This window comes from Ranitomeya variabilis, chromosome 1 (genome assembly GCF_051348905.1).
Source record: "Ranitomeya variabilis isolate aRanVar5 chromosome 1, aRanVar5.hap1, whole genome shotgun sequence".
Classification (NCBI taxonomy): Eukaryota; Metazoa; Chordata; class Amphibia; order Anura; family Dendrobatidae; genus Ranitomeya; species Ranitomeya variabilis.
In genome coordinates, this window is record NC_135232.1 from 191,705,739 (window position 1) to 191,733,604 (window position 27,866).

Consider the following 27,866-nt stretch of genomic DNA (forward strand, 5'->3'; position numbering starts at 1 on the left):
CCAGGAGTCTCCTGACCCAAACTCAACAGCCTCATAGGCAGTGGCATAACTTGAAACTCATGGGTCCCAATGTGAAAGCTCCAACGGAACCCCCAAATATTTTAAATCTTTAATAGCAATAGTCTTTTTCTATAGGCCAAAGGGACTTTTAGGGCTCCAGGTCCCGGAGGCGATTGCAACCCCTGCACCTGTTGCAGATACACCCCTGCTCGTAGGCATTGATGAGACTCTTGAACTCAGGTCAGGAGACCTGTGGGCACAGACCGGAAGTCAAAGTCCATTCTTTGATAGACAAATGTCTGAATGAGGCCTAACAGGCTACAGAATGAGGAATTGTCCAAATCCATTACACTCTTTAAGGTGATAGGTAAACTAACATATTGGTGTGAAAAGTTTTATGTAATGCCCTCCAAGCATGGATTATATCTTATAGTGTATGGGCTATATTATACTTTTTACGAAAGTATCGGCAAAATGTCAGCATAGTGTTATACTTCATTGTGAAAGGGATTAAATAAAGACTTTCTCTAGGTACTATCATTGTTATATCCAAGTTACCAAAGGAAACACATCTCTTCTTCTCTGTCCATTTTTTATATGTGTCCTTTTATAAAAGGATTACGTTCAAAGATAATAATCTGTTCCGTCTGACTTCCACCATGCTGCAGCTGTCCATGAATTTTCATACCTTTTTGTAATTAACAGATGGTAAATTCTTCTGTGACATGATAAATGTCCTCATAGGTGAACCTTGTAGATTATACATTATTATTCATGCTTGGTTACAATGGTTACATATCACCATGGGTAATTGTCTCTTTCAACAGGTCTTTCGTGCAAGAAGATGTTGTCAATATCTCACTGCCATGGGCTCTTTGCATTAGTTTTGTACCAATGGCTTGGAATTTCTTTCTCTCTCAACCTCGAGGATCCAAATGTGTGCAGCCACTGGGAAAGGTAAGCCTGATGTCAAAGTTATCTGTTTATAACAGAACCGTAATGCGTATGTAGATGGGATGCATGTCACTCTGTATAAAAATACGGTGCCAGGATAGGACAACAATCCATATAATCAGCGAAGAAAAATCTCACACCCTATTGAGTTGCTGATGGTGATGGTTTGGTCGAAAGGACCTTCTTCTGACAAATGGATATGATACACTGCATGGAACAGCACTGTGTGGAAAAGGGATTCAATGCCCATTAGATTTGCGCTTTATAACAGAAACCATGCCACAGATACCAATGATACCCAACAGAACCCGTTAGTAGCATTTAGTCATGGTGTCTGTAATTTTGATGGGAAAATTAGCTCCAAATACTTAATTTTCATGGGCTCCCCCATGGTAGTAAGTTTTGAAACTACTGATCTATTGATGATGATTTATGGTAATTAATCCAAATGTTTACAAATATTTACAATATGTAAATAGTCTTAATTATAATAAATCACCACAAAGGTTTTATTAAAATATCTCTTTCTCTCCTCTGTCTATATAAGTAAGAAAATTCTGCAATGCATATACGCCATATCCCCAGGAGACAATAAGTCAATATCAACAGTTTAATGGAATAGGCTTCTGGCTATCTCACTCATAAATTACACTACCCATAGACTTGTGGTTCTGACTTGGAGCAGTTTATTTGATCTGCCTATATCTCAGTTCTTTGTTGCTTTTTTTCAATTATAGTTTCTATTATACTTCTAATATATACAGACTGGGAATTAAATTGTGCAATGTATTTGCAAAGCTGAAAGAAAGACCCAACTCTTTCTAACGCTGGCTTTTTCTAACTTGCATTTTGATAAACCTACAAAAATATTAAGTGTAGAATAGAAAGCAAATATCTATTATTTTATGGGAAATGCTATATAATTCAGAGACTTCCTAGAACACATCAGAAAAAGGGTCTCTCGGGACTAATAACTAAGACTTGTAAAGTGTAAAATTAAGGATGTTTTCCTGCTCTCCATTTTCTAAGACCTGATTTGTGTGAAAATATCAGTAGGCAAAAAATAATGACTTTGGGAATGGGAAGGTTGCTCACTCCACAGTACAACAACTCAAACTACAGTAAACTTAGACTATGGAATAAATACACAAAACATTTACTTTGGGTGTTAAATTGGGTGCAACTTTTACAAGTCACTGTGTTAGTCAAGTAAAATGTAAGGTCATTGGGACTCACTCATATTGTAAGCTCAAAATCTACCTTAGCATCGAGACAGAATTCAATATAAGGGTGACTAGCTCTGGCTTGCCATTCTAGCAGGACCAGTATATTACATGGGCACCAATGACCTTAATGAACTTCCTCACTCCTGATCTCAACCACTATGCCACCTGAATGACATTACCATTACCACATTCTTCATACTTTGGCTACTTCCAAAGCTCAGCCTGTTCATTGCCATGAGGTATAACATATTTTTTTTAGTTACAAATTAGACCAGCTTAACTTCCACCAGATTTTCTGTGCCTCAAATGTACAAAGTGTCTATGTAATATACAGTGTGGAAAACAAGTATTTCATACAGTGGCGATTTTGCAATTTTTACCACCTACAAAGAATGGAGAGGTCTGTAATTTTTATCATAGGTACACTTCAACTTTGAGATGATTTTTATTTAATTAAATTGCATTTTATTGCATGAAATAAGTATTTGATCATCTACTAACCTGAAAGAATTCTGGCTCTCACAGACCTGTTATTTTTCCTTTAAGAAGCCCTTCTACTCTTTACTCATTACCTGTATTAATTGCACCTATTTGAACTTGTTACCTGTATAAAAGACACCTGTCCAAACATGCAATCAATCACACTCCAACCTCTCCACCATGGCCAAGACACAAGAGCTGTCTAAAGACACCAGGGACAAAATTGTAGACTTGCACAAGGCTGGGATGGATGGGCTACAGGACAATAGGAAAGTAGTTTGGCACAATTATTAGAAAATGGAAGAAACAAGATGACTGTCAATCTTCCTTGGTCTGGGGCTCCATACAAGATCTCTTCTCATGGGATAAGGATGCTCCTGAGAAAGGTCAGGAAGGGAGGACCTGGTCAATGACCTGAAGAGAGCTGGGACCACAGTCTCAAACATTAGCGTCAGTAACACACTACACCGTCATGGTTTAAAATCCTGCAGGGCACGCAAGGCCCCCTTCTCCAGGCCCGTTTGAATTTCGCCAGTGACTAGGTGGATGATCCAGAGGATGCATGGGAGAAGGTCATGTGGTCAGATGAAAACAAAATAGAACTTTTTGGTATGAATTCCACTCACCGTGGAAGAAAAAGGATGAGTACAACCCCAATAACACTGTCCCAATCATAAAGCATGGTGGAGAAAACATCATACTTTGGGGGTAGTTTTCTGCAAATGGGACAGGATAACTGCACCATATTGAAGGGAGGATGGATGGGGTCTTGTATCACGAGATCTGGGCCAACAACCTCCTTATCTCAGTAAGAGCAGTGAAGATGGGTCATGGCTTGTCTTCCAGCATGACAATGACCCGAAACACACAGCCAGGGCAACTAAGAAGTGGTTCGTAAAGAGCATTTCAAGGTCCTGGAGTGTCCTAGCCAGTCTCCAGACCAGAGCCCAATCTTTGGAGAGACCTGAAACTCAAAGTTTTCCAGTGACAGCCCCGAAATTTGAAAGATCTGGAGAAGATCTGTATGGAGGAGTGGGCCAAAATCCCTGCTGCATCTGACCTCTGTAACTGCAAGCAAGGTTTCTGTACCAAACATTAAGTTCTGTTTTTCTGTTGCATCAAATACTTATTTTTATGAAATAAACTGCAAATTAATTACCGTATATACTCGAGTATAAGCCGAGATTTTCAGCCCCAAAAAATGGGCTGAAAGTGCCCCTCTCGGCTTATACTCGAGTCATGGTCGGCGGGGATGTCGGCGGGTGAGGAGGAGATACGACGGTCACATACTCACCTGCTCCTGGTGCTCCTGATGCGGTCCCTGCGTGTCCCATGGTCTCCGACAGCTTCTTCAGCTGTTCAGTGGTCTCGTGGTACCGCTCATTAAAGTAATGAATATGGACTCCACTCCCATAGGGGTGGAGCCGCATATTCATTCCTGTAATTAGCGGTACCATGTGACCGCTGAACAGAGGAAGAAGCTGCCAGCGCTGGAGACCATCTGTCTGGGAGAAGCTGCCAGGGACTGCGCCGGGAGCAGGTGAGTATTTCATATTCACCTTTCCTCATTCCACCGCCGCCCCGTCTTCCGCGTCCTCTGCAGTGACTGTTCAGGTCAGAGGGCGCTATGACGTATTAGTGTGCGCGCCACCCTCTGCCTGAACAGTCACTGCGGAGAGACGGGATGCTGAGGAGCAGCGGGCAGCGACGAGAGGTGAGTATGTCTTTTTTTTATTGCAGCAGCATTATATGTGGCACATTGTTATCTGGAGCATCTTATGGGGCCATAATGAACTGCATGGAGCATTATATGGGGCATATTGTCATATGGAGCATCTATGGGGCCATAATGAACTGTATGGAGCATTATATGGGGCACATTGTTATATGGAGCATCTTATGGGGCCATAATGAACTGCATGGAGCATTATACGTGGCACATTGTTATATGGAGCATCTATGGGGCCATAATGAACTGCATGGAGCATTATATGGGGCATATTGTCATATGGAGCATCTATGGGGCCATAATGAACTGTATGGAGCATTATATGGGGCACATTGTTATATGGAGCATCTTATGGGGCCATAATGAACTGCATGGAGCATTATATGTGGCACATTGTTATATGGAGCATCTATGGGGCCATAATGAACTGCATGGAGCATTATATGGGGGATATTGTTATATGGAGCATCTATGGGGCCATAATTCACTGTATGGAGCATTATATGGGGCACATTGTTATATGGAGCATCTTATGGGACCATAATGAACTGCATGGAGCATTATATGGGGCACATTGTTATATGGAGAATCTTATGGGGCCATAATGAACTGTCTGGAGCATTATATGTGGCACATTGTTATATGGAGCATCTTATGGGGCCATAATGAACTGTATGGAGCATTATGTGTGGCACAATGTTATATGGAGCATCGTATGGGGCCATAATGAACTGCATGGAGCATTATATGGGGCACATTGTTATATGGAGAATCTTATGGGGCCATAATGAACTGTCTGGAGCATTATATGTGGCACATTGTTATATGGAGCATCTTATGGGGCCATAATGAACTGTATGGAGCATTATATGTGGCACAATGTTATATGGAGCATCGTATGGGGCCATAATGAACTGCATGGAGCATTATATGGGGCACATTGTTATATAGAGCATCTTATGGGGCCATAATGAACTGTATGGTGCATTATATGGGGCACATTGTTATATGGTTATATGGAGCATCTTATGGGGCCATAATGAACTGTGTGGAGCATTACATGTGGCACATTTTTATATGGAGCATCTTATGGGGCCATAATGAACTGTATGGGGCATTATATGGGGCACATTTTTATATGGAGCATCTTATGGGGCCATAATGAACTGTATGGAGCATTATATGTGGCACATTTTTATATGGAGCATCTTATGGGGCCATAATGAACTGTATGGAGCATTATGTGTGGCACGTTGTTATATGGAGCATCTTATGGGGCCATAATGAACTGTATGGAGCATTATATGTGGCATTGTTATATGGAACATCTATGGGGCCATAATGAACTGTATGGAGCATTATATGGGGCACATTTTTATATGGAGAATCTTATGGGGCCATAATGAACTGTCTGGAGCATTATATGTGGCACATTGTTATATGGAGCATCTTATGGGGCCATAATGAACTGTATGGAGCATTATATGTGGCACATTTTTTATATGGAGCATCTTATGGGGCCATAATGAACTGTATGGAGCATTATATGTGGCATTGTTATATGGAGCATCTATGGGGCCATAATGAACTGTATGGAGCATTATATGTGGCACATTTATATATGGAGCATCTTATGGGGCCATAATGAACTGTATGGAGCATTATATGGGGCACATTATATATGGAGAATCTTATGGGGCCATAATGAACTGTATGGAGCATTATGTGTGGCACATTGTTATATGGAGCATCTTATGGGGCCATAATGAACTGTATGGAGCATTATATGTGGCACATTGTTATATGGAACATCTTATGGGGCCATAATGAACTGTATGGAGCATTATATGTGGCACATTGTTATATGGAGCATCTATTGGGCCATAATGAACTGTATGGAGCATTATATGGGGCACATTTTTATATGGAGCATCTTATGGGGCCATAATGAACTGTATGGAGCATTATGTGTGGCACATTTTTATATGGAGCATCTTATGGGGCCATAATGAACTGTATGGAGCATTATATGGGGCACATTTTTATATGGAACATCTTATGGAGCCATAATGAACTATATGGAGCATTATGTGTGGCACATTTTTATATGGAGCATCTTATGGGGCCATAATGAACTGTATGGAGCATTATATGGGGCACATTGTTATATGGAGCATCTTATGGGGCCATAATGAACTGTATGGAGCATTATGTGTGGCACATTGTTATATGGAGCATCTTATGGGGCCATAATGAACTGTATGGAGCATTATGGGTGGCACATTGTTATATGGAGCATCTTATGGGGCCATAATGAACTGTATGGAGCATTTTATGGGGCACATTGTTATATGGAGCATCTTATGGGGCCATAATGAACTGTATGGAGCATTGTATGGGGCATATTGTTATATGGAGCATCTTATGGGGCCATAATGAACTGTATGGAGCATTATATGGGGCACATTGTTATATGGAGCATCTTATGGGGCCATAATGAACTGCATGGAGCATTATATGTGGCACATTGTTATATGGAGCATCTATGGGGCCATAATGAACTGCATGGAGCATTATATGGGGGATATTGTTATATGGAGCATCTATGGGGCCATAATGCACTGTATGGAGCATTATATGGGGCACATTGTTATATGGAGCATCTTATGGGACCATAATGAACTGCATGGAGCATTATATGGGGCACATTGTTATATGGAGAATCTTATGGGGCCATAATGAACTGTCTGGAGCATTATATGTGGCACATTGTTATATGGAGCATCTTATGGGGCCATAATGAACTGTATGGAGCATTATTATGTGTGGCACATTTTATATGGAGCATCTTATGAGGCCATAATGAACTGTATGGAGCATTATATGTGGCACATTTTTATATGGAGCATCTTATGGGGCCATAATGAACTGTATGGAGCATTCTATGTGGCATTGTTATATGGAACATCTATGGGGCCATAATGAACTGTATGGAGCATTATATGGGGCACATTTTTATATGGAGAATCTTATGGGGCCATAATGAACTGTCTGGAGCATTATATGTGGCACATTGTTATATGGAGCATCTTATGGGGCCATAATGAACTGTATGGAGCATTATATGTGGCACATTTTTTATATGGAGCATCTTATGGGGCCATAATGAACTGTATGGAGCATTATATGTGGCATTGTTATATGGAGCATCTATGGGGCCATAATGAACTGTATGGAGCATTATATGTGGCACATTTATATATGGAGCATCTTATGGGGCCATAATGAACTGTATGGAGCATTATATGGGGCACATTTTTATATGGAACATCTTATGGGGCCATAATGAACTGTATGGAGCATTATATGGGGCACATTGTTATATGGAGCATCTTATGGGGCCATAATGAACTGTATGGAGCATTATGTGTGGCACATTGTTATATGGAGCATCTTATGGGGCCATAATGAACTGTATGGAGCATTATGTGTGGCACATTGTTATATGGTTATATGGAGCATCTTATGGGGCCATAATGAACTGTATGGAGCATTACATGTGGCACATTTTTATATGGAGCATCTTATGGGGCCATAATGAACTGTATGGAGCATTATATGGGGCACATTTTTATATGGAGCATCTTATGGGGCCATAATGAACTGTATGGAGCATTATATGTGGCACATTTTTATATGGAGCATCTTATGGGGCCATAATGAACTGTATGGAGCATTATATGGGGCACATTTTTATATGGAGAATCTTATGGGGCCATAATGAACTGTCTGGAGCATTATATGTGGCACATTGTTATATGGAGCATCTTATGGGGCCATAATGAACTGTATGGAGCATTATATGTGGCACATTTTTTATATGGAGCATCTTATGGGGCCATAATGAACTGTATGGAGCATTATATGTGGCATTGTTATATGGAGCATCTATGGGGCCATAATGAACTGTATGGAGCATTATATGTGGCACATTTATATATGGATCATCTTATGGGGCCATAATGAACTGTATGGAGCATTATGTGTGGCACATTTTTATATGGAGCATCTTATGGGGCCATAATGAACTGTATGGAGCATTATATGGGGCACATTTTTATATGGAACATCTTATGGGGCCATAATGAACTGTATGGAGCATTATGTGTGGCACATTGTTATATGGAGCATCTTATGGGGCCATAATGAACTGTATGGAGCATTTTATGGGGCACATTGTTATATGGAGCATCTTATGGGGCCATAATGAACTGTATGGAGCATTGTATGGGGCATATTGTTATATGGAGCATCTTATGGGGCCATAATGAACTGTATGGAGCATTATATGGGGCACATTTTTATACGGAGCATTTTATGGGGCCATAATGAACTGTATGGAGCATTATATGTGGCACATTATTATATGGAGCATCTTATGGGGCCATAATGAACTGTATGGAGCATTATGTGTGGCACATTTTTATATGGAGCATCTTATGGGGCCATAATGAACATTTGTGCAGCATTATATGGGGCATATTTTAATATGGAGCATCATAAATTTTATGGAGCATTATATGGGGCGTATTTTGTATGGAGCATCTTATGGGGCCCATCATGAACTGTATGGAGCATTATATGGGGCTCCTGATTCAATATGGTTATTCAAAAACACTTAACCTACTGATGTCTCAATTAATTTTACTTTTATTGGTATCTATTTTATTTTTGACATTTACCGGTAGCTGCTGCATTTTCCACCATAGGCTTATACTCGATTCATTAAGTTTTACCAGTTTTTTGTTGCAAAATTAGGGGGTCGGCTTATACTCGGGTCGGCTTATACTCGAGTATATACGGTATGTAAAAATCATACAATGTGATTTTCTGGATTTTTTGTTAAGAGTCTATCTCACAGTTGAAGTGTACCTACGATAAAAATTACAGACCTCTCCACTCCTTGTAGGTGGGAAAATTGCAAAATAGGGAGTGTATCAAAAACTTATTTTCCCCATTGTACAAATTATAAGGTATGAAAAAGATTGACAAAATATGGCAAACCACAGATTCCAAAACAATCATGCTACATCACTCTGTAAGGAGTAACAAGCAGAAAAACACACACAGCTACAGACGTACCTCATAATCAACATTGATCATAAGCAGATACGGTATATATAAGAGTATAGAGGCAATCCATAGCCAGAATAATAGGACCATCAGGACCCACTAGAGTCAACAAGAAAACACCACAAAAGAAATAGTGGAAAAATGTCCAAAACAAGTAAAAAAAATATGCAATATAAATGTTATTATAAATACAAAAGGTAAGAGACAGGGTGAGGGTGACTGCATGTGCCCCTGTTACACACCACTAGGTATGTTGGATAAGCATGATATTTACGTTTAGACTGCTATTTTCAATATGTGTTATGCTTCCACTCTTGTGATATCGGGCACTATGTGCGGTCTCCCACCGTTTGTACTTTGACATGGTTCACTGCTTGTTTTAGCTTCATCCCTGTCTCTTACCTTTTGTATTTATAATAACATTTATATTGCATATTTCTTTTACTTGTTTTGGACAGTTTTCCACTATTTCTTTTGTGGTGTTTTCTTGATCACTCTGTAAGGGAAAATTGTGGAGAAAATCATGAAGGAATACCCTACCCATAGACCCATGGTCTTGAAAAAATAAAATTAACACATCATACTCATAATAGATTTTTTCACGGTATCAAATATTAAATGGCAATCTCAAAAAACCTAATTGTAATTCATATTTTCACAGCTATTCTGTAACAGTTCAGGAATCGTATGCACATCCATTTGACCAGGTCTATTACACCAGCTGCACAGATATATTGAATTGGTTCAAATGCACAAGACACAGGTAAGCTGTTCACTGCTGTAATCACCAATCTACCTACTAAATACTGTATAATACTGTCAGCTATGCACTGTATATGTAGGTTACAATTGCCTCATTTTTCTTGGGCACATGGTAAATGCTTTGACTTTAATATATGTCCTCTACTGATGTTCAAGTATACTGCAGTCTGTAGAGTGTGAAATGAAGAGGAGACAATTGAAAAATGTTTCATTAAAGTGAATGTGTCATCAGAAAATTATCTATCAAAATCAGGTTTTTGTGTTACATGTATTTTTTAACATTGTTGCCTTTTTTATATCATGACCTGTATCAAAAACAAAGTAAGTAATCTTGCATTTTTACACTGGTCACTGGGATTAATCTTTTTGTCCTTTCAAGAAGAGTTTCCAGCAGACGTATTATCATCAGAGACAGTTAACACCTCTACTCATAGCAGATAACATAGGATTCACCATTCCCAATAAATTAGGTCATAGATGAAAAAGCACAAAAAATGAGCTTGGTTTAAGTTTGTACACATGCTGTAAATAAACGCATGTTCACATTGGCCATAAAGCATACAAAACCTACAATAAATAAAATGAGTAAAAACCCTGCTGTAACTAAATAAGTAAAATGCAAAAGTGCATTTAAATAACTCAGGGTTCTTAGTAATACTTTTTTTTAATCAAAAAGAGCATAAAGCCATCCCACTGTCATCAAGGTGCCCCTGATCGGGACAGTCCTACGCTGTCTAATATTAAAAACCTTACCATGTGTCAGAGTTGACCTCAGTGTGTAAATAAGGGCAGATAAAAGGACTGGGTCCCGACCTATGGACACCAGTCTGGGGAAACCTTTAAATGTAATTTACAGCTCAGGAGAGGGAGGCCACACCCCGGCTTGCACAGAATGCAAAAATACAAAGAAAAAACACAAGAACTGAGCTTGGTTTAAGTTGGTATACATGCAGCACATAAACGCATGTTCACATTGGCCATAAAGCATACAAAGCCTACAAGAAACAAAATGAGTAAAAACCCTGCTGTAACTAAATGAGTAAAAAGCAAAAGTGCATTTAAATAACAAAGGGTTTTTAGTAATACTGTTTTTGATCAAAAATGGCATAAACCGTCGACAAGGTGACCCTGGTCGGGACAGTCCTACGCTGTCTAATATTAAAACAGACAGCTGACCCTGCTCCCTCTCCCTTCACAATGACCCTTTCAAGTACAAATTAAATGCTTCAATGGAAAATATACTGGCATTAGGGTTCCTCAGGAGTGGAAACATTCTTCAGAAATTCCCTTGAAGTAATAAGGTTTGGAATCATTGCTATAGTGACTTTTCTTTGTGGATGGTGAGACAAAACTTGTAAACAGATCCCCTCCTTGACTGCCACCTCCAGATGGAAGTCCTATATTAAAGGACATCTGGGAGAATCATAGACTGCTTTTAGCACTGTTCAAACGTATTTGGACTAAATAATAAGGTTTGTAAATTCTCCGAATGTTTATTTTTCATGTCCTTTTAGTGTAAATACAAAGTGAGTTGCTACTTCATGAACTTTATGGGCATATTTCCCTATAATGTACTCCTCTAGACTTGTATAGTAACTGCTGTAAAACTGCAGTGGGTTATCCCAATGACCTATGCTTCTGCATCCAGTGAGGCACCATGTCTGTCCTATAGAACCTTAACCATGATGCTAAGCCACTAAGTGGCTGATACTGGGTGATCAGGCTATAAAGCTGGGGCTTGCAGATGGTCTACCAGACATTAAGTGGTGACATCCCCCAGAAATGAGGGTAAGTGGCTCAGATACTGGGTGATCAGGCTGTGAAGCTGGGGCTTGCTGATGGTCTACCAGACTTCAAGTGGTGACATCCCCAGAAGTCAGGGTCAGTATGTGAGACCCCAGAGGTATAACATTTCAGAAACTTCTATTCTATAATGTAGTAAGTAGTGATGAGCAAGTGTACTCGTTGCTCGGGTGGTCTCCGAGTATTTATTACTGCTCGGAGATTTAGTTTTCCTTGCCGCAGCTGGATGATTTACGGCAACTAGCCAGCCTGAGTACATGTGGGGGTTGCCTGGTTGCTAGGGAATCCCCACATGTAATCAAGCTGTCTAGTAGCCGCAAATCATCCAGCTGCGGTAAGGAAAACTAAATCTCCGAGCAGTCACAAATACTCGGAGACCACCCGAGAGTGCTCTGGAAAACCCGAGCAACGAGTATACTCGCTCATCACTAGTAGTAAGCTGTATACAATATAATTCTGCATCATTGCCTTGGGACACTGCGCTCATTCACACACGTGTGGTGATTCCTAGGGATCTTGAAGTAGAGGTGTCCGTTGTTTAGAAGAACACAATTCCACACTTGTCTTATATGTTATTAAATATTACAGTATACATTGGCTAAACTTTCATTTCTAATGAATTTTATTTGTATTTTCTGCAGAATTAGTTACCGCACTGCATATAGGCGTGGAGAAAAGACAATGTATAGACGTAAATCTCAGTGTTGCCCTGGGTTTTACGAAAGCAAGGACGTGTGTGTGCGTAAGTATTTTTCAAAAATTCTAAAAAAAATGTATAGTTGGTGTGCGGCTATCATAGAATATCATTGCAGCTTGGGTGGTGCAGGTTGTCTTACATAATATCAAATTTTTATAATTGTCTTGATGTGTCCCACCATGTGTTACTGTATATGATAGACTGACCATAATGGAGTAGTACTTGCCACCTGTGGCTTGACAGAATAATGATATTGTGGGTTGAGGTTTCATTGATGACGTCTGTTTAGAAATGTGGTAGTTTTTGACCCTGAAACATTTGTCAAATCTAGCCAGAAATAAGACATGGAATTTCCCATTTCCTCTATTGCGAGCTCTTAACAGATGCTTCATCTATGTCTCATAAGTTGGAGCATGGTGTCCAATGATGTGAACATATTTCTTGGTCACTTTACACTTGACTTGGTATCATCTGCACTGACTACACGTATTGACTACTGCAAAGGTCAGTGTGGGAGTCAGTAAATGCTATTGACTTTAAAAAACATTGCATTTAGTGTCTTATTGTACAGATATGTTGAATTAAAGGGATTATCTCTACCACTATAACCCCAGTTGATCAGGTTGTATAGTCAGAGGAAGCCATGCTTATCTGACCATTTCACCTGGCAATTTATCCACCAAAGCATAAGCTGCCATTACAGAAAAGCTCCATATTCTGTTTTATGAAAGTGTGTCCTTAGTAGGGACCCCACTCTGTCATCTACGGGGAAGGGTTTTCTTCATAAGACAATCCCTTGAATAGTAACATTGTGACCCTTTATCATATAAACCAGTATAATATTAGCACAGATATGTTTATATTTGACTATATACTACAAGTATATTACTGTATCTAAATTTTTGCAATTTCCCTGTCATGTTAGCTCTGCATTCTGAGCGCTATACACATGCTGTATGCTAAACACATCATTTTCTAAAGGATTTCCTACAGCAGAACTAATAGTTGACAGGCGTGATTGACATCTGTGAGGGTAAATACATCCATTATTATCTGTAATGCACAGAAATCACAGACATAGGAAAGTGTCTATCTCCTTTACGCTTTATGCTCCTTTTTCTGCTACATGACAGGAGCAGATGTCTGGACAAAACTGTTTCAGGAATTTGTTACAGAAGTTCAACTAAACTTGTAATCATGCAGTATGATTCTCAGAGTACAGAACATCTAATCACAACTTTTAGATATAGATAAAATAATGTACAAGCCTTGTATAGCTTACACGTATTAATAGAGGATGTACATATTTCCACCAAATCCACCTAAAAAATCCAAGCTGCTTAGGAGGTCACTGGTAGTCAATGATGTCACGGCCCGAGGCCCGGCAAAGACCAGAGGAATGCAGCATTTCTGTGGAAGGATAAGTGAAAGGGGGCAGGAGAGAGTATGCAATCTTTTACTGTTTTAACCCCCTGACATCCCACTGTAGAATTTACCTTTTCAGCAGAGCACCACTTTAAAGTCTACATGTCCTTTCACACAAAAAATGTAAATATGCATGGTCCTGCTACCCTCATTCCCCACAAACAGTTAATGCTGCATTTGGTTCTCATACTAGTCCAATATGTCCCAGAACTGTTAGGCTATGTGCACACGTTGCGGTTTTTACTGCAGAACCGCAGCGATTTTGATGCTGCGGGTCCGCAGCAGTTTCCATTGCGTTTACAGTAAACATGTAAACCAATGGGAAACCGCAAACCGCTGTGCACATGCTGCGGGAAAAACCGCGCAGAAACGCAGCGGTTTACAACCCGCAGCATGTCACTTCTTTGTGCAGAATCGCAGCGATTCTGCACACATAGAAATGCATTGATCGGCTTACTTCCCGCATGGGGCTGTGCCCACGATGTGGGAAGTAAGCGGATAATGCGCGGTTGCTACACGGGGTGGAGGAGAGGAGACTCTCCTCCAGGCCCTTGGAACGATATTTGTGGTAAAAAAAAAAGAATTAAAATAAAAAATAATGATATACTCACCTCTCAGCGCTGCACGCGGCCGTCCGGTCTCAGGTTTGCTATGCGAGCAGGACCTGCGGTGACGTCGCGGTCACATGACCGTGACGTGACGAAGGTCCTTCTCGCACAGCATCTTTGGAACCGGACCGCCGCGTGCAGCGGCGAGGAGATCGGGACATCAGAGGGTGAGTATATAACCATGTTTTATTATTTTTAACATTACTATTGATGCTGCATATTGCTGCATATGCAGCATCAATAGTATAGGAGTAAACCCGCAGCGGAAACTGCAAAACAAACCGCGATAAATCTGCAGGGATAACCGCAGCGGTTTTGCTCTGCAGATTTATCAAATCCGCTGCGGGAGAACCCGCAGGGACCCGAACCTACGTGTGCACATGGCCTTAGGATTCCCATGGACTGTAACTTGCCATCCACTGTTTTGATGTGAGCTGTTCTCCTTTATAACTTCCCAGTATTCATTGCTCTTGTCATTGTCCATTGGCTCGCTTACCCCGAACTGAAAGCCTGTCTGACAGGAGACCAGGCTAAGAGAGACGAAGACCCGCTGCACTTCCTGTACTATGTCTTGATTTCTCTGCTGCCAGAGATGGATTACACTTGACTGCAGGTAGTGGATAGTAAGATAGACAGCAGGGAGAGCCATAGTTGCCGCCACTTTTCACAGTAATGTAACGTAGCTGTCGGCGAGGTACTCGTCTCTTATGCACAGGCACATTACATGAAAGAGGGGTCCGGGCTGAGTATGTGGACTTGGGCTGTGAGGGCGCTACGCCCATGCAGGCCGCACCTAACCGATGTTGCTGGTTTGCCAGGACCAGGTGTTTCACAGTTTAATAAGGAAGACCACCATTTGAAAGTATACATTGTACTGAACAGAAACTTGGTAGGGAGAATATAACAGAGATAGCGGGAACATAGCCTTATGAACATGCACAGTTCCGCATCTTCTTTCTTCTCACGGTCCTTGTATGACCAGACTCCAGTTCAAGCTCTCTGACTCTTTGGAACTCCCAAAGCTTTCTACTCCTCTCATGTTCTCAGTCCTGTTTAAGCCCGTTACCTTCAAAAGTTATAAACTCTGGACCATTCTGCTAGTCATCCTCTCTCAGGACCAGTCTCATAGCAATCACTCTGTCTCTTAGTCAATTCTGTTATGGACCTTGCTATCCCGTTCCTTTGGTCTCCTCTCACTTTAGAGACACCCCAGAATGCACTACTGTTCTCAATGTCCTTAGGTTCTTTTTCTATGCACTCAAAGCCCTATCTCACTATCTGACAGGAAATTGTCACTTTCCATTCAACTCCACTCCTCCCACTCTGGGCTAGTCCCAAACATTAACTCTAACTGTCCCTATGGTCAAACTACACACATTATCAATATTACTAATACCTAATGCTAACGCACTTTGCAATTCTTACTATACATCATACGTCATATTACATCCCATAACATTTTACAACAATAAACTAGTTTCTTTAAAGGGGAACATGGGCACCATGTGCATCTCCTTACAGTAAGACAACACCATTTAAAATAAAGCAATTTGCAGATTGATATTCAGCAGATTGTGTATCTTGTAAGATCAATTTTAGAAATTATTTTAAGTTAGAAGAGTATAAGACCATAATGAACTCTTAGTCATTAACGCATCAGTTTAAAGGGAAGGTGCCATAAAAAAAAATTTTTTTACCGCAATTGAAAAAATGTAAAGAATTAATGTTTACATTAAAAAATATTATCATTTGTTTATAATTTAGTAAAATATGAAAAATAATTTGAAAAGTTTTGGAATTTCCACTTTTAAACACTAGGGGGAGCAGCTGCTGAAATTTCACAAAAACTTAGTGTACAAATAGCTCACATTACAGCACTGCAGTAATTATGGGCGGAGTCTGCTGACGTGTGTGATGTCTCCTCTCCTCCCCTTCTGGTGTTTGCTAAGGGATAAGAGAGGATGATATTCAGGAACCCAGTGAGCAGCCATTTTGTTGCTGACTGCAGAGTTAGGCTACTTTCACACTAGCGTCTTTTGACGGACGTCGCAATGCGTCGTTTTGGAGAAAAAAGGCATCCTGCAAAGTTGTCTGCAGGATGCGTTTTTTCCCCATAGACTTACATTAGTGACGCATTGCGACGTATCGCCAGACGTCACATCCATCGTGCGACGGATGCGTCATGTTTTGGCGGACTGTCGGCACAAAAAAGCGTTACATGTAAAGTTTTTTTGTGCATCGTGTCCGCCATTTCCGACCGCGCATGCGTGGCCAAAACTCCGCCCCCTCCTCCCCAGACCTTACAATGGGGCAGCGGATGCATTGAAAAACTGCATCCGCTGCCCCCGCTGTTCATTATTTTCACAACGTGCATCGGGCTAGTGTGAAAGTAGCTTTATACTGACAAGCAGACAGTCACAGAGGATGGCAGGCAGCAAGGATTCTGGGAGATATATGGTGGAGGGAGCAGGGTGACAGCAGCACAGAGTATTTCAGGAGAGCAGTGTGCTGGTCTATGGGGGGCACCCTGTTCGGTGCGCGGAGCAGCCAGGGATTGTACATAGAGCGCTGCCTTTTATACACATGGATGGACAGTCTGCTTGTCTGCTCCACAGAAATCCAGGAAACATTTCTGCGGATTGATGGCCTGTTCTGATCCAGACTTTGCATGCAAAGACCCCATTCCCCTCCTCAGCTCCTGTCTTCTCCATCCTGTCCTGGCGATGTGTGAAAGCGAGGCGACAGGCGCAGTCCGGGGTGACGCTGGGAAGGAAATGTAGCCATATAGTAACGATAAAAATGAGACCCCTCTCTTCAGCTGCCTCACCCGCCTTCCCCTGACTGCACCTAACTGGAGGTCATGCTGCCCCCTCTATTATCCCAGAGCCGTGTGCAGCTGCTCAGCCAGGACCACCCTAGCATGGGTCCCCTTTCTGAAGATAATACTGCCATAGTGTTCTCACGTAATACCGCCATATAGATCACACATAATACCACCATATAGATCACACATAATACCGCCAGTGTTCTCACATAATACCGCCATATAGATCACACATAATACCGCCAGTGTTCTCACATAATACCGCCATATAGATCACACATAATGCTGCCAGTGTTCTCACATAATACCACCATATAGATCACACATAATACCACCAGTGTTCTCACATAATACCGCCATATAGATCAAACATAATACCGCCAGTGTTCTCACATAATACCACCATATAGATCACACATAATGCTGCCAGTGTTCTCACATAATACCGCCATATAGATCACACAATACCGCCACATACTTCTCACAATGCCGCCACATAGATCTCACATAATACCGGCATATAGATCACACACAATACCACCATATAATTCTCTCAATACTGATCAAGCATAATACCACCATACAGATCACATAATACCGTCATATAGATCACACATAATGCCATAATACAGCATGACCCCTGCAGCTCCTGTTATCGCACGCATAGAGTTGTGTGTGCAATGGGGAAAGACATGCAGGGGGGAGAGGAGTGCATAGGAGAGGATTAGATACACGGTTCACCAGACAGTATCACACAGGATAGGATTAGATACACGGCTCAGCAGACAATATCACACAGGAGAGGATTAGATACACGGCTCAGCACAGTATAGCGATAGATACATGGTCTGATGTCCTGTGAGGAGCTGCAGTGAGAGGCAGGGTCAGAGCAGCACTGAGAGCCTCCCCCATCCCCCCTCTGTTACCTCTCTGCAGCTCCTGATAAGAGGACATCAAACCGCAGCACTTCACCCTCTCTAGCGATTCTAGAGATTAGAGCCAGTGCACCAGGCAGCAGAGGACAGGGAATGGCCGACTGCTGACAGTGTGAAAGGAGAGGCAGCTGGAGCTGTCCCTCCTATAACAGCGCAGCTCTCAAGTCACAGTGGAGCTCACACACTGTGGGCTGAAGGAAGATGGCGCCGACCTCCTGCCTCTGCTATGATGTGGAGACAGCCCAGGGGGCGTGGCCACATCACAGCAGGGAGCAGCACAATGCTAGGTATGGGGTCGGACGCCGACCGCAGCCTCCTATGCCCAGGGCAGCCGTATTTGCAGAGTGTAAGTGTCATGCTGGGACTCTTACACTCCTGCAAAGCAAAATGGCGGCACCCAGTGGCTGCAAAAATAATTAATAATAATAAAAATCTTAAAGTTAAAAAAATAAATTTTGTATTAAAAATAATTGTTTATATAAACAATCATTTTTAATACAAAAACAAAATTGCGGCACATTCCCTTTAAAGTCTCAGGCATAAGAATGTATAATTGCTACATGCCATATTCTGAGCTTTGTACAGAACATTATATGAAACTCATGCAGAAGTTTGCAGAACTCGGACACTACCAGTATATAACACCATGTGCAATCATGCAATTGAAACTCCAGTAACTTACACAATACTTATTTGTTCCGAATAGTCATGAAGTTGGGAATGAAATGTACTCGTGTTCTGATGGATTTCTTGCCAAGAAAAAAATGGCAAAGTATGGATAATTTTATTTTTGAACTGAGATATTCCACCATACATAGCAACCCACGCTGAGAGAGTGGAAGCTTGGTGTATGAGTATTGACCCCTTACCGAAAAGTGATGTAATAGTACGTCAAGTGCCGGTAATGCCGGCTGTAATACATAGCCGGAATCTTGCTGTTACATGATTGTGTGCACTGGCTTATCTCCCACTGATACCAATGGGTCATCGGCAGCCAAGGCTGGAGGTTCCCACAGCTGCTATTTTTGACCTCCTGTAAAGCGCAGCCTGTGGCTGACCTTCATGGCAAAATGTCATTTTGTCTGTATACTGTAATAATGTGGTAGATCGCAGGTTCAAATCCCCTAAAGACTAAAAAGTAAAAAAAAGGGTTTTGTTTAAATATGAAAATAATAATTAAAAAAGTTAATATTTTAATCTCATTATTTTTCCTCTTATTAATAACAAGTTGAAGCGCCCCCAGACGCAGGGCCGCGGGTTACTCGGTACCGGGCCTCTCTGTCTCGGTCCTGGGGTTGTCACGGTGGCTAGACCCGGTCCGTGACCCTGCTAAGGGGCGTCCAATGAAAGGTGTGATGAGGGTGCGTGGTGCGGGTCGCGATGAATAACGAGGACACAGGGTTGCAGTCTCTTTACCTCTTTACTGAAGACTTTAGGATCCACAATCCAGAGCACTGCTAACAGGGCTGGCTGAGACCGGCCGGTCCGAAGGCACATCCAGAGTTCCCTTTGCAGGTGGAAATCAGTGCCTACCTTCTAGCGCCTGTGTGTTGTAGTACTTCCCTGCTGAGCACCACGGGATAGTCCTCACAACTGTTGTGTCTGTTTCTGATGTTCTTTCTCACAACTCTCATTTCTGTTCTGATGTTCTTCTCCGTCCCCCAGATGATATGGCTAGGACCCATCCGTATGACGGGTAGGCCTGGAATTTTTCCGGGACTCTAGAGTCGCCCCTCTCCCACAATTGCCTCCTATGTCTGCTTAGGTGATTTAGGTGAGACAGCCAACCTATAATCAACTGTCCTGCCGCTGTTTGAAGTAATGCTTGGAGCCCAATACTTCCTCGGCGTTCCAGCCACCGGCTACGCGCCTCAGTAGGATGTTGCCGATCTCGGGGCACGACTCCTCTTGGTTCTTTCGCCTTTGTGCTGTGATCTCGTTTCTCACTTCTCCACAATAAACCTCGCTTCTTGTCCTTTCTTAAGATACCGCCGCAATGAAGTGCAGGCGCGGTTCCGTAATGATCTGTCCTTTTCGCTAGGCCTCTGTCAGGATCCCACCCCTGACAGGGACCCCCCTGAATCTTCCCCCGCAACACCCTCTGTCACAGGATGTTGCCTGGATCAAACCCAGTCAGCTTCTCCCTAACTTCCTATCCAGCCCCCAGTTTTACCAGATTGTGAGGAGTGGCCTAATACATAGAACCCTTTGCTCCCCCTGGTGGCCAGAGTGTGAAGTGTAATGTGTGACTGTGATACCTGGTCAGGTGAACTCCTTAAGTGCCATCAGACGTACCATCACTCCCCTTAGTGGCGGAGCAACAGTACTGCAACGACCAAGACTCTGGGGCGCTGCAAATACATAATAAAAAATACGCATATTTGATATTGCTATGTCCAAAAAGTTCAATTTATTAAAAATAAAATGAATTAACCAAAATGGTAAACGCCAAAGAGAGAAAAAAAAAAGTGAAATGCAAGAATTGCATCTTTTGTCACTGCAACACTCTAAAATAAATGCAATAAAAAGTATTAAAAACCCCAGGCCCTAATGGAGATCCATCAACGGAAAAATAAAAAAGTTCTGGTTGATGACACAAACCAATTTTTTACTTTTACAAAATTCTGGATATTGTTTACCACTTCAATAAAAAAAAAGGTATACATGTTTAGTAACACAGTAATGTTAGTGACATGGAGAATCATGTTTCCAGGTTATTTTTAACTCAAAATGAACAACTTAAAAAAAAATACCAAAAAAAACAACAACAAAAAACAATGGCTGAATTGCATTTTTTTTTTTCATTTTACGGGATTTAAAATATTTCTCACAGTTCATGGTAAAATGAATATTGGCATTCACAACTACAATTTGTCCTGCCTAAAAAAACACAAGTCCTCATATAGTTATGTTGGCTACAAATATTACGACTTCTCGAAAAAGGGAAGATTAAAAATGGAATTGCAAAAGAAATTTAAAATCAAAAAATGCCAGTGAGTGAAGGAGTTCATATAGTTTTTTACTTTAACAAGTAGCAAACTTAATCTATCCTCAAGTAATTTCTGAACAGGATATTGTGTAGGAAGAAAGCTGGTGTCTGAGAAAAGTAGCTCTACATATGTTCTGCAGTTTCGTTGCAGAGAAGTTGGGAGGATGGTGTAAGGAGACCTGGCAGGAGGGTTCAGCATCTCATGTTCTCTATCTTACAAGTCCTCTGTAGATTTGGAAAAATAGAAAATATTGGTAAGCCAACCTGTTTGCTTTTATGATTTAAACATATTTCAAATGTAGTCCCCATTTTAATTACCTGGATTAATCTCAGAATATGTAACAATAGACGCTCCTCCGCTACATCTGGCACCAACATAATACTACATAAATACCACCATCGGGTCTCCTGCCAGCTGCTGCGCCCAAGCGTTCCCTTCAGTTGGTAACTCCGGATGGCAGTGTGCCAATTAAGTAAGCCAAACTGAAATAATAGGCCAACTCACAGTGCGGGGGAAGAACGGTATTGAGTTCAGGATTAACCCTATGGAGCTCGAGGAAGGCTACAAACTCCTACTCCTTCTATTATAAGGATCACATTTTTCAGCTCCAATTTCAGAGACTTCCCAGTAAAAGTTTCCCCAATTTGGACTTGGCATTGCTAATATTATTGTATAAGCAGCTGCTCAAACATAACGCTTCATGCCGTATTACGCCCCTAATTACTAAGCCGAAGACAGAGAGGAGGAAGTTACAAAGCGTTTATTCGCCTAAGATAGTGTACAATAGATTTGGAGAGGTAGCAAATTTAGCTTAATCTACACAACCTGAGAACATCAAAGGATTATTGATAGTTTATAAAGTGATAGCATGTCGCCAGGATATACCATGACTTCATGACTGGTGAAGGTCGGATTTATGGCATCTTGAAGACATTTGGAGCAAACATATTGGAGGATCTGCTGTATAGTCTGCTCAGTTACAGAGAGATGACAGCTCCTGGGCCACAAGGCAGCATTGGTAATGGTCCTTCTACCTTACAAGACATCTCTGATACTGGCGTCTCCTCATGTAGTGTAGGGAGGGATCTTTAGGCCTCTTTTATCACTAGGTTCTGGGTGCAACTGACACCTCTCAGCCACTTATATGATGAAAGTGCCAGGCACTGGGATATTAACAACTACATCACCAGTAATGATTGCTTGGATTGCTAATACTGGCAGGAATTGGGAGAAATTACTCCAAACAACATTTTTGCATTCTTGAAAAAAACTATTCTGCTGTCCTTCAACCAAGAACAAGCCACATTCCAGATTTATCCCATTTCCACAAATATTTTTAATTTAGCATTTTTTTATCTCAGTTTCGGAACCCTTAACGAAGCGCTCCTCCTCCTCCTCCCATCAAAGTTTTTATCCTCTTAGTATATTGCAGTCATCACATTATATAGCACTGTGTCCTTACAATTGCTCATTTTGCGTTTCTACCCAGCTAATTCTTCTGTTTTCTATCAGGTCTATCACACCACGCGATTAAAAACTGACTAGCTGAATCCTTCTAAGCTCTGTGTAGAAACAGGAAGTCTTTTTCCCTGCACGAGTCATGTCCGTCTTCATTTCCTGACCCAGCTGCTTCGCTTCTCCTCCGTGCCAGTCACTTTGCAGTAATGTAGAATTATAGGTCTAATGATGACTCATGTAGGGAAAATTGGCCTCGTGTTTCTACACAGAGCTTAGAAGGCTGCAGCTAGTCTGTGTTTAATCACATAATGTCATAGACCTAATGGAAATGAGAAGAATGAACTGGGTAGAAAGGCAAAATGAGCAATTGTAAGTACACAGTGCTATATAGTACAATGTTGATGGAGTGCTTCTTAAACTTCACATTTCATCTTTATTGAGATCATCAAGTCTTAAGGCCTTCGTGAGTTAGTATCCACGATATACTTGCACATCATCCAACACAAGTCCTCTAGACCTCCCGCCATGGCTTTGAGCAGTTGGAAATCTTTGATTCCTTCATTATGCATGGCAAAAAAACCTATTGAACTGTGATCGATGGATAGGAGACTCCGAACATGCAATGTGTAAAAACTTACTGTATTCTATTATACCATAGGAACAAGCAGTCTCTGTACATAAAACACGTCCTGCCAAATTCCAAAGGTTTGGGAACAGCTGGTGTCAGTCCCTGCCCACTTCATGCTTGTCACAGACTCTCTTTTCTGCCCCGGAGTGGGGGGGGGGGGGTGGTCTTAGTTTATAACAAGCTAATCAATGAATAGTCAGTTAAAGATAAGAACCCCGCGCCTTATATCAGTAATAATATTATCGGAATTACACTCACAATCTACTGTATGTAGTACTATACCTTATGTAGTGTTTCCACATTTCCTTTCAAGATCACTGCAATGCTGTTATGTGGAATACGATGAGATGCAGAGAAACTGACTCCATCTAGTGTTATCGATACAAAATATATTGTGCACAGGCGGGTTTTGTGCGTACGTGACTGTTTTTACCTATATTTGATTTTTAGTTTCTTTACTTTTCAAATAAAAAGAAAGGTTTAAAAAGTGATGACCAAGTCAAATCTCCTTGTATCAATCATTTATGGGAAAGCCATATTTTTTTTGAAGGATGTCCACTTGTTATATTCATCCTATATCAGATCAGGTTTGACACTTCATTTTTCATTTGGCAGACCAGAATTACTCTATTTTCTCATTTGAATTGACTTGAAGCGGGTGACAATTTTCATTTTTACAAGCCAGTGGTTTCATTTTTATCAAATACTTTATGTAATCTGGAAACAAAAGTTTTTAAGGTCAATTTAAATTTATTTCTTAAGAGATCTAGAGTTCAGATTTCATTAATCAGTTCTTTATATAAACTGATTAAATCACCCATTTCTTGGGATGACATGTCTTCAGTACCACAAAAATGTCCTTTAAATCTACCTAACAAAAATTCTGAAACTACTTTAAGGGAATCTCAACAGGTTTTTGCCACCTACTCGAAAAGCAGCATAATGTAGATACAGAGACCCTGATTCTAATGATGTGTCACTTACTGGGCTGCTTACTAAAGCATATAAAGTATATATTAATAAATCTGCATATTAGTTGTGTGGGCGGGGTTATACAGAGCTCATCAATCAGAGAGCTGGCAGATCTGCAACAAACACAGATTTTTATCATTAGCAACAACCAGTTCAGTAAGTGACACATCTTTGGAATCAGGGTCTCTGCCCCTACATTATGCTGTTCTCAGATGGGGTGGCAAAAATGATGGAAGATTCCCCTTAAGAACACAAAAAAGTGTGTGAGTATATATATATATATATATATATATATATATATATATATATATATATATACAGTACAGACCAAAAGTTTGGACACACCTTCTCATTTAACCCCTTAATCCCATATGACGTACTATCCCGTTGAGATAGTACGTCGTATGCGATCGGCCGCGCTCACGGGAGGAGCGCGGCCGATTGCGGCTGGGTGTCAGCTGACTATCACAGCTGACATCCGGCACTATGTGCCAGGAGTGGTCACGGACCGCCCCCGGCACATTAACCCCCGGCACACTGCGATCAAACATGATCGCAGTGTTCCGGCGGTATAGGGAAGCATCACGCAGGGAGGGGGCTCCCTGCGTGCTTCCCTGAGACCCTCGGAGCAACACGATGTGATTGCGTTGCTCTGAGCGTCTCTTACCTCGTATCCCTGCAGGCCCCGGATCCAAAATGGCCGCGGGGCTGCATCCGGGTCCTGCAGGGACTACTTCCGGGTCCAGAGCAGGCGCTGGTAAGCCTGCAGCGCTGTAAGTCAGATCGCTGATCTGACAGAGTGCTGTGCAAACTGTCAGATCAGCGATCTGTGATGTGCCCCCCTGGGACAAAGTAAAAAAGTTAAAAAAAAAAATTCCACATGTGTAAAAAAAAAATAATAATTCCTAAATAAAGAGAAAAAATATATATATTATTCCCATAAATACATTTCTTTATCTAAACAAAAAAGACAAAAAAATAAAAGTACACATATTTAGTATCGCCGCGTCCTTAACGACCCAACCTATAAAACTGTCCCACTAGTTAACCCCTTCAGTGAACACCGTAAGAAAAAAAGAAAAAACGAGGCAAAAAACAACGCTTTATTATCATACTGCCGAACAAAAAGTGGAATAACACGCGATCAAAAAGACGAATATAAATAACCATGGTACCGCTGAAAACGCCATCTTGTTCCGCAAAAAACGAGCCTCCATACAGCATCATAAGCAAAAAAAATAAAAAAGTTATAGTCCTCAGAATAAAGCGATGCCAAAATAATTATTTTTTCTATAAAATAGTTTTTTATCGTATAAAAGCGCCAAAACATAAAAAAATGATATAAATGAGATATCGCTGTAATCGTACTGACCCGAAGAATAAAACTGCTTTATCAATTTTACCAAACGTGGAACGGTATAAACGCCTCCCCCAAAAGAAATTCATGAATAGCTGGTTTTTGGTAATTCTGCCTCACAAAAATCGGAATAAAAAGCGAACAAACACTGTCACGTGTCCGAAAATGTTACCAATAAAAACAACAACTCGACCCGCAAAAAACAAGATCTCACATGACTCTGTGGACCAAAATATGGAAAAATTATAGGTCTCAAAATGTGGAGATGCAAAAACTTTTTTGCTATAAAAAGCGTCTTTTAGTGTGACAGCTGCCAATCATAAAAATCCGCTATAAAAAACGCTATAAAAGTAAAAGAAACCCCCCTTCATCACCCCCTTAGGGAAAAATAATAAAATTTAAAAAATGTACGGTATTTATTTCCATTTTCCCATTAGGGTTAGGGCTAGGGTTAGGGCTAGGGTTAGGGCTAGGGTTAGGGCTAGGGTTAAGGTTGGGGCTAGGGTTGGAGCTAAAGTTACGGTTAGGGTTGGGGATAAAGTTAGGGTTAGGGTTGGGGCTAAAGTTAGGGGTGTGTCAGAGTTAGGGGTGTGGTTAGGGTTACCATTGGGATTAGGGTTAGGGGTGTGTTTGGATTAGGGTTTCAGGTAGAATTGGGGAGTTTCCACTGTTCAGGCACATCAGGGGCTCTCCAAACACGACATGGTGTCCAATCTCAATTCCAGCCAATTCTGCATTGAAAAAGTAAAACAGTGCACCTTCCCTTCCGAACTCTCCCGTGCACCCAAACAGGGGTTTACCCCAACATGTGGGGTATCAGCGTACTTGGGACAAATTGGACAACAATTTTTGGGGTCCAAGTTCTCTTGTTATCCTTGGGAAAATAAAGATTTGGGGGGCTAAAAATCATTTTTGTGGGAAAAAAAGGATTTTTTTTTTTCACGGCACTGCGTTGTAAACTGTAGTGAAACACTTGGGGGTTCAAAGTTCTCACAACACATCTAGATAAGTTCCTTGGGAGGTCTAGTTTCCAATAAGGGGTCACTTGTGGGAGGTTTGTACTGTTTGGGTACATCAGGGGCTCTGCAAATGCAACGTGACGCCTGCAGACCATCTAAGTCTGCATTCCAAATGGCGCTCCTTCCCTTCCGAGCTCTGCCATGCGCCCAAACAGTGGTTCCCCCCCACATATGGGGTATCAGCGTACTCAGGGCAAATTGGACAACAACTTTTGGGGTCAAATTTATCCTGTTACCCTTGTGAAAATACAAAACTGGGGACTAAAAAATCATTTTTCTGAAAAAAAAAATAATTTTATTTTCACGGCTCTGCATTATAAACTGTAGTGAAACAGTTGGGGGTTCAAAGTTCTCACAACACATCTAGATAAGTTCCTTAGGGGGTCTACTTTCCAAAATGGTGTCACTTGTGGGGGGTTTTAATGTTTAGGCACATCAGGGGCTCTCCAAATGCGACATGGTGTCCCATCTCAATTCCAGTCAATTTTGCATTGAAAAGTCAAATGGCGCTCCTTCCCTTCCGAGCTCTGCCATGCGCCCAAACAGTCGTTTACCCCCACATATGGGGTATCAGCGTACTCAGAACAAATTGCACAACAACTTTTGGGGTCCAATTTCTTTTCTTACCCTTGGGAAAATAAAAAATTGGGGGCGAAAAGATAATTTTTGTGAAAAAATATGATTTTTTATTTTTACGGCTCTGCATTATAAACTTCTGTGAAGCATTTGTTGGGTCAAAGTGCTCACGACACATCTAGATAAGTTCGTTAAGGGGTCTACTTTCCAAAATGGTGTCACTTGTGGGGGGTTTCAATGTTTACACACATCAGGGGCTCTCCAAACGCAACATGGCGTCCCATCTCAAT

The 27,866-nt window shown here is 41.3% G+C and overlaps 1 protein-coding gene across 1 annotated transcript in view; it reads left to right on the forward strand.

Moving 5' to 3' along the window:
* The first annotated feature begins 831 nt into the window (after positions 1–831).
* Positions 832–27,866, forward strand: part of MEGF10 (multiple EGF like domains 10) — a 110,823-nt gene continuing 83,788 nt past the window's right edge. The window contains exons 1-3 of the mRNA XM_077291435.1: positions 832–957; positions 10,184–10,285; positions 12,729–12,829. Of these exons, the coding sequence (XP_077147550.1) occupies positions 845–957; positions 10,184–10,285; positions 12,729–12,829 (316 nt within the window). The 5' untranslated portion in view covers positions 832–844. The remainder of the gene's footprint in view (positions 958–10,183; positions 10,286–12,728; positions 12,830–27,866) is intronic.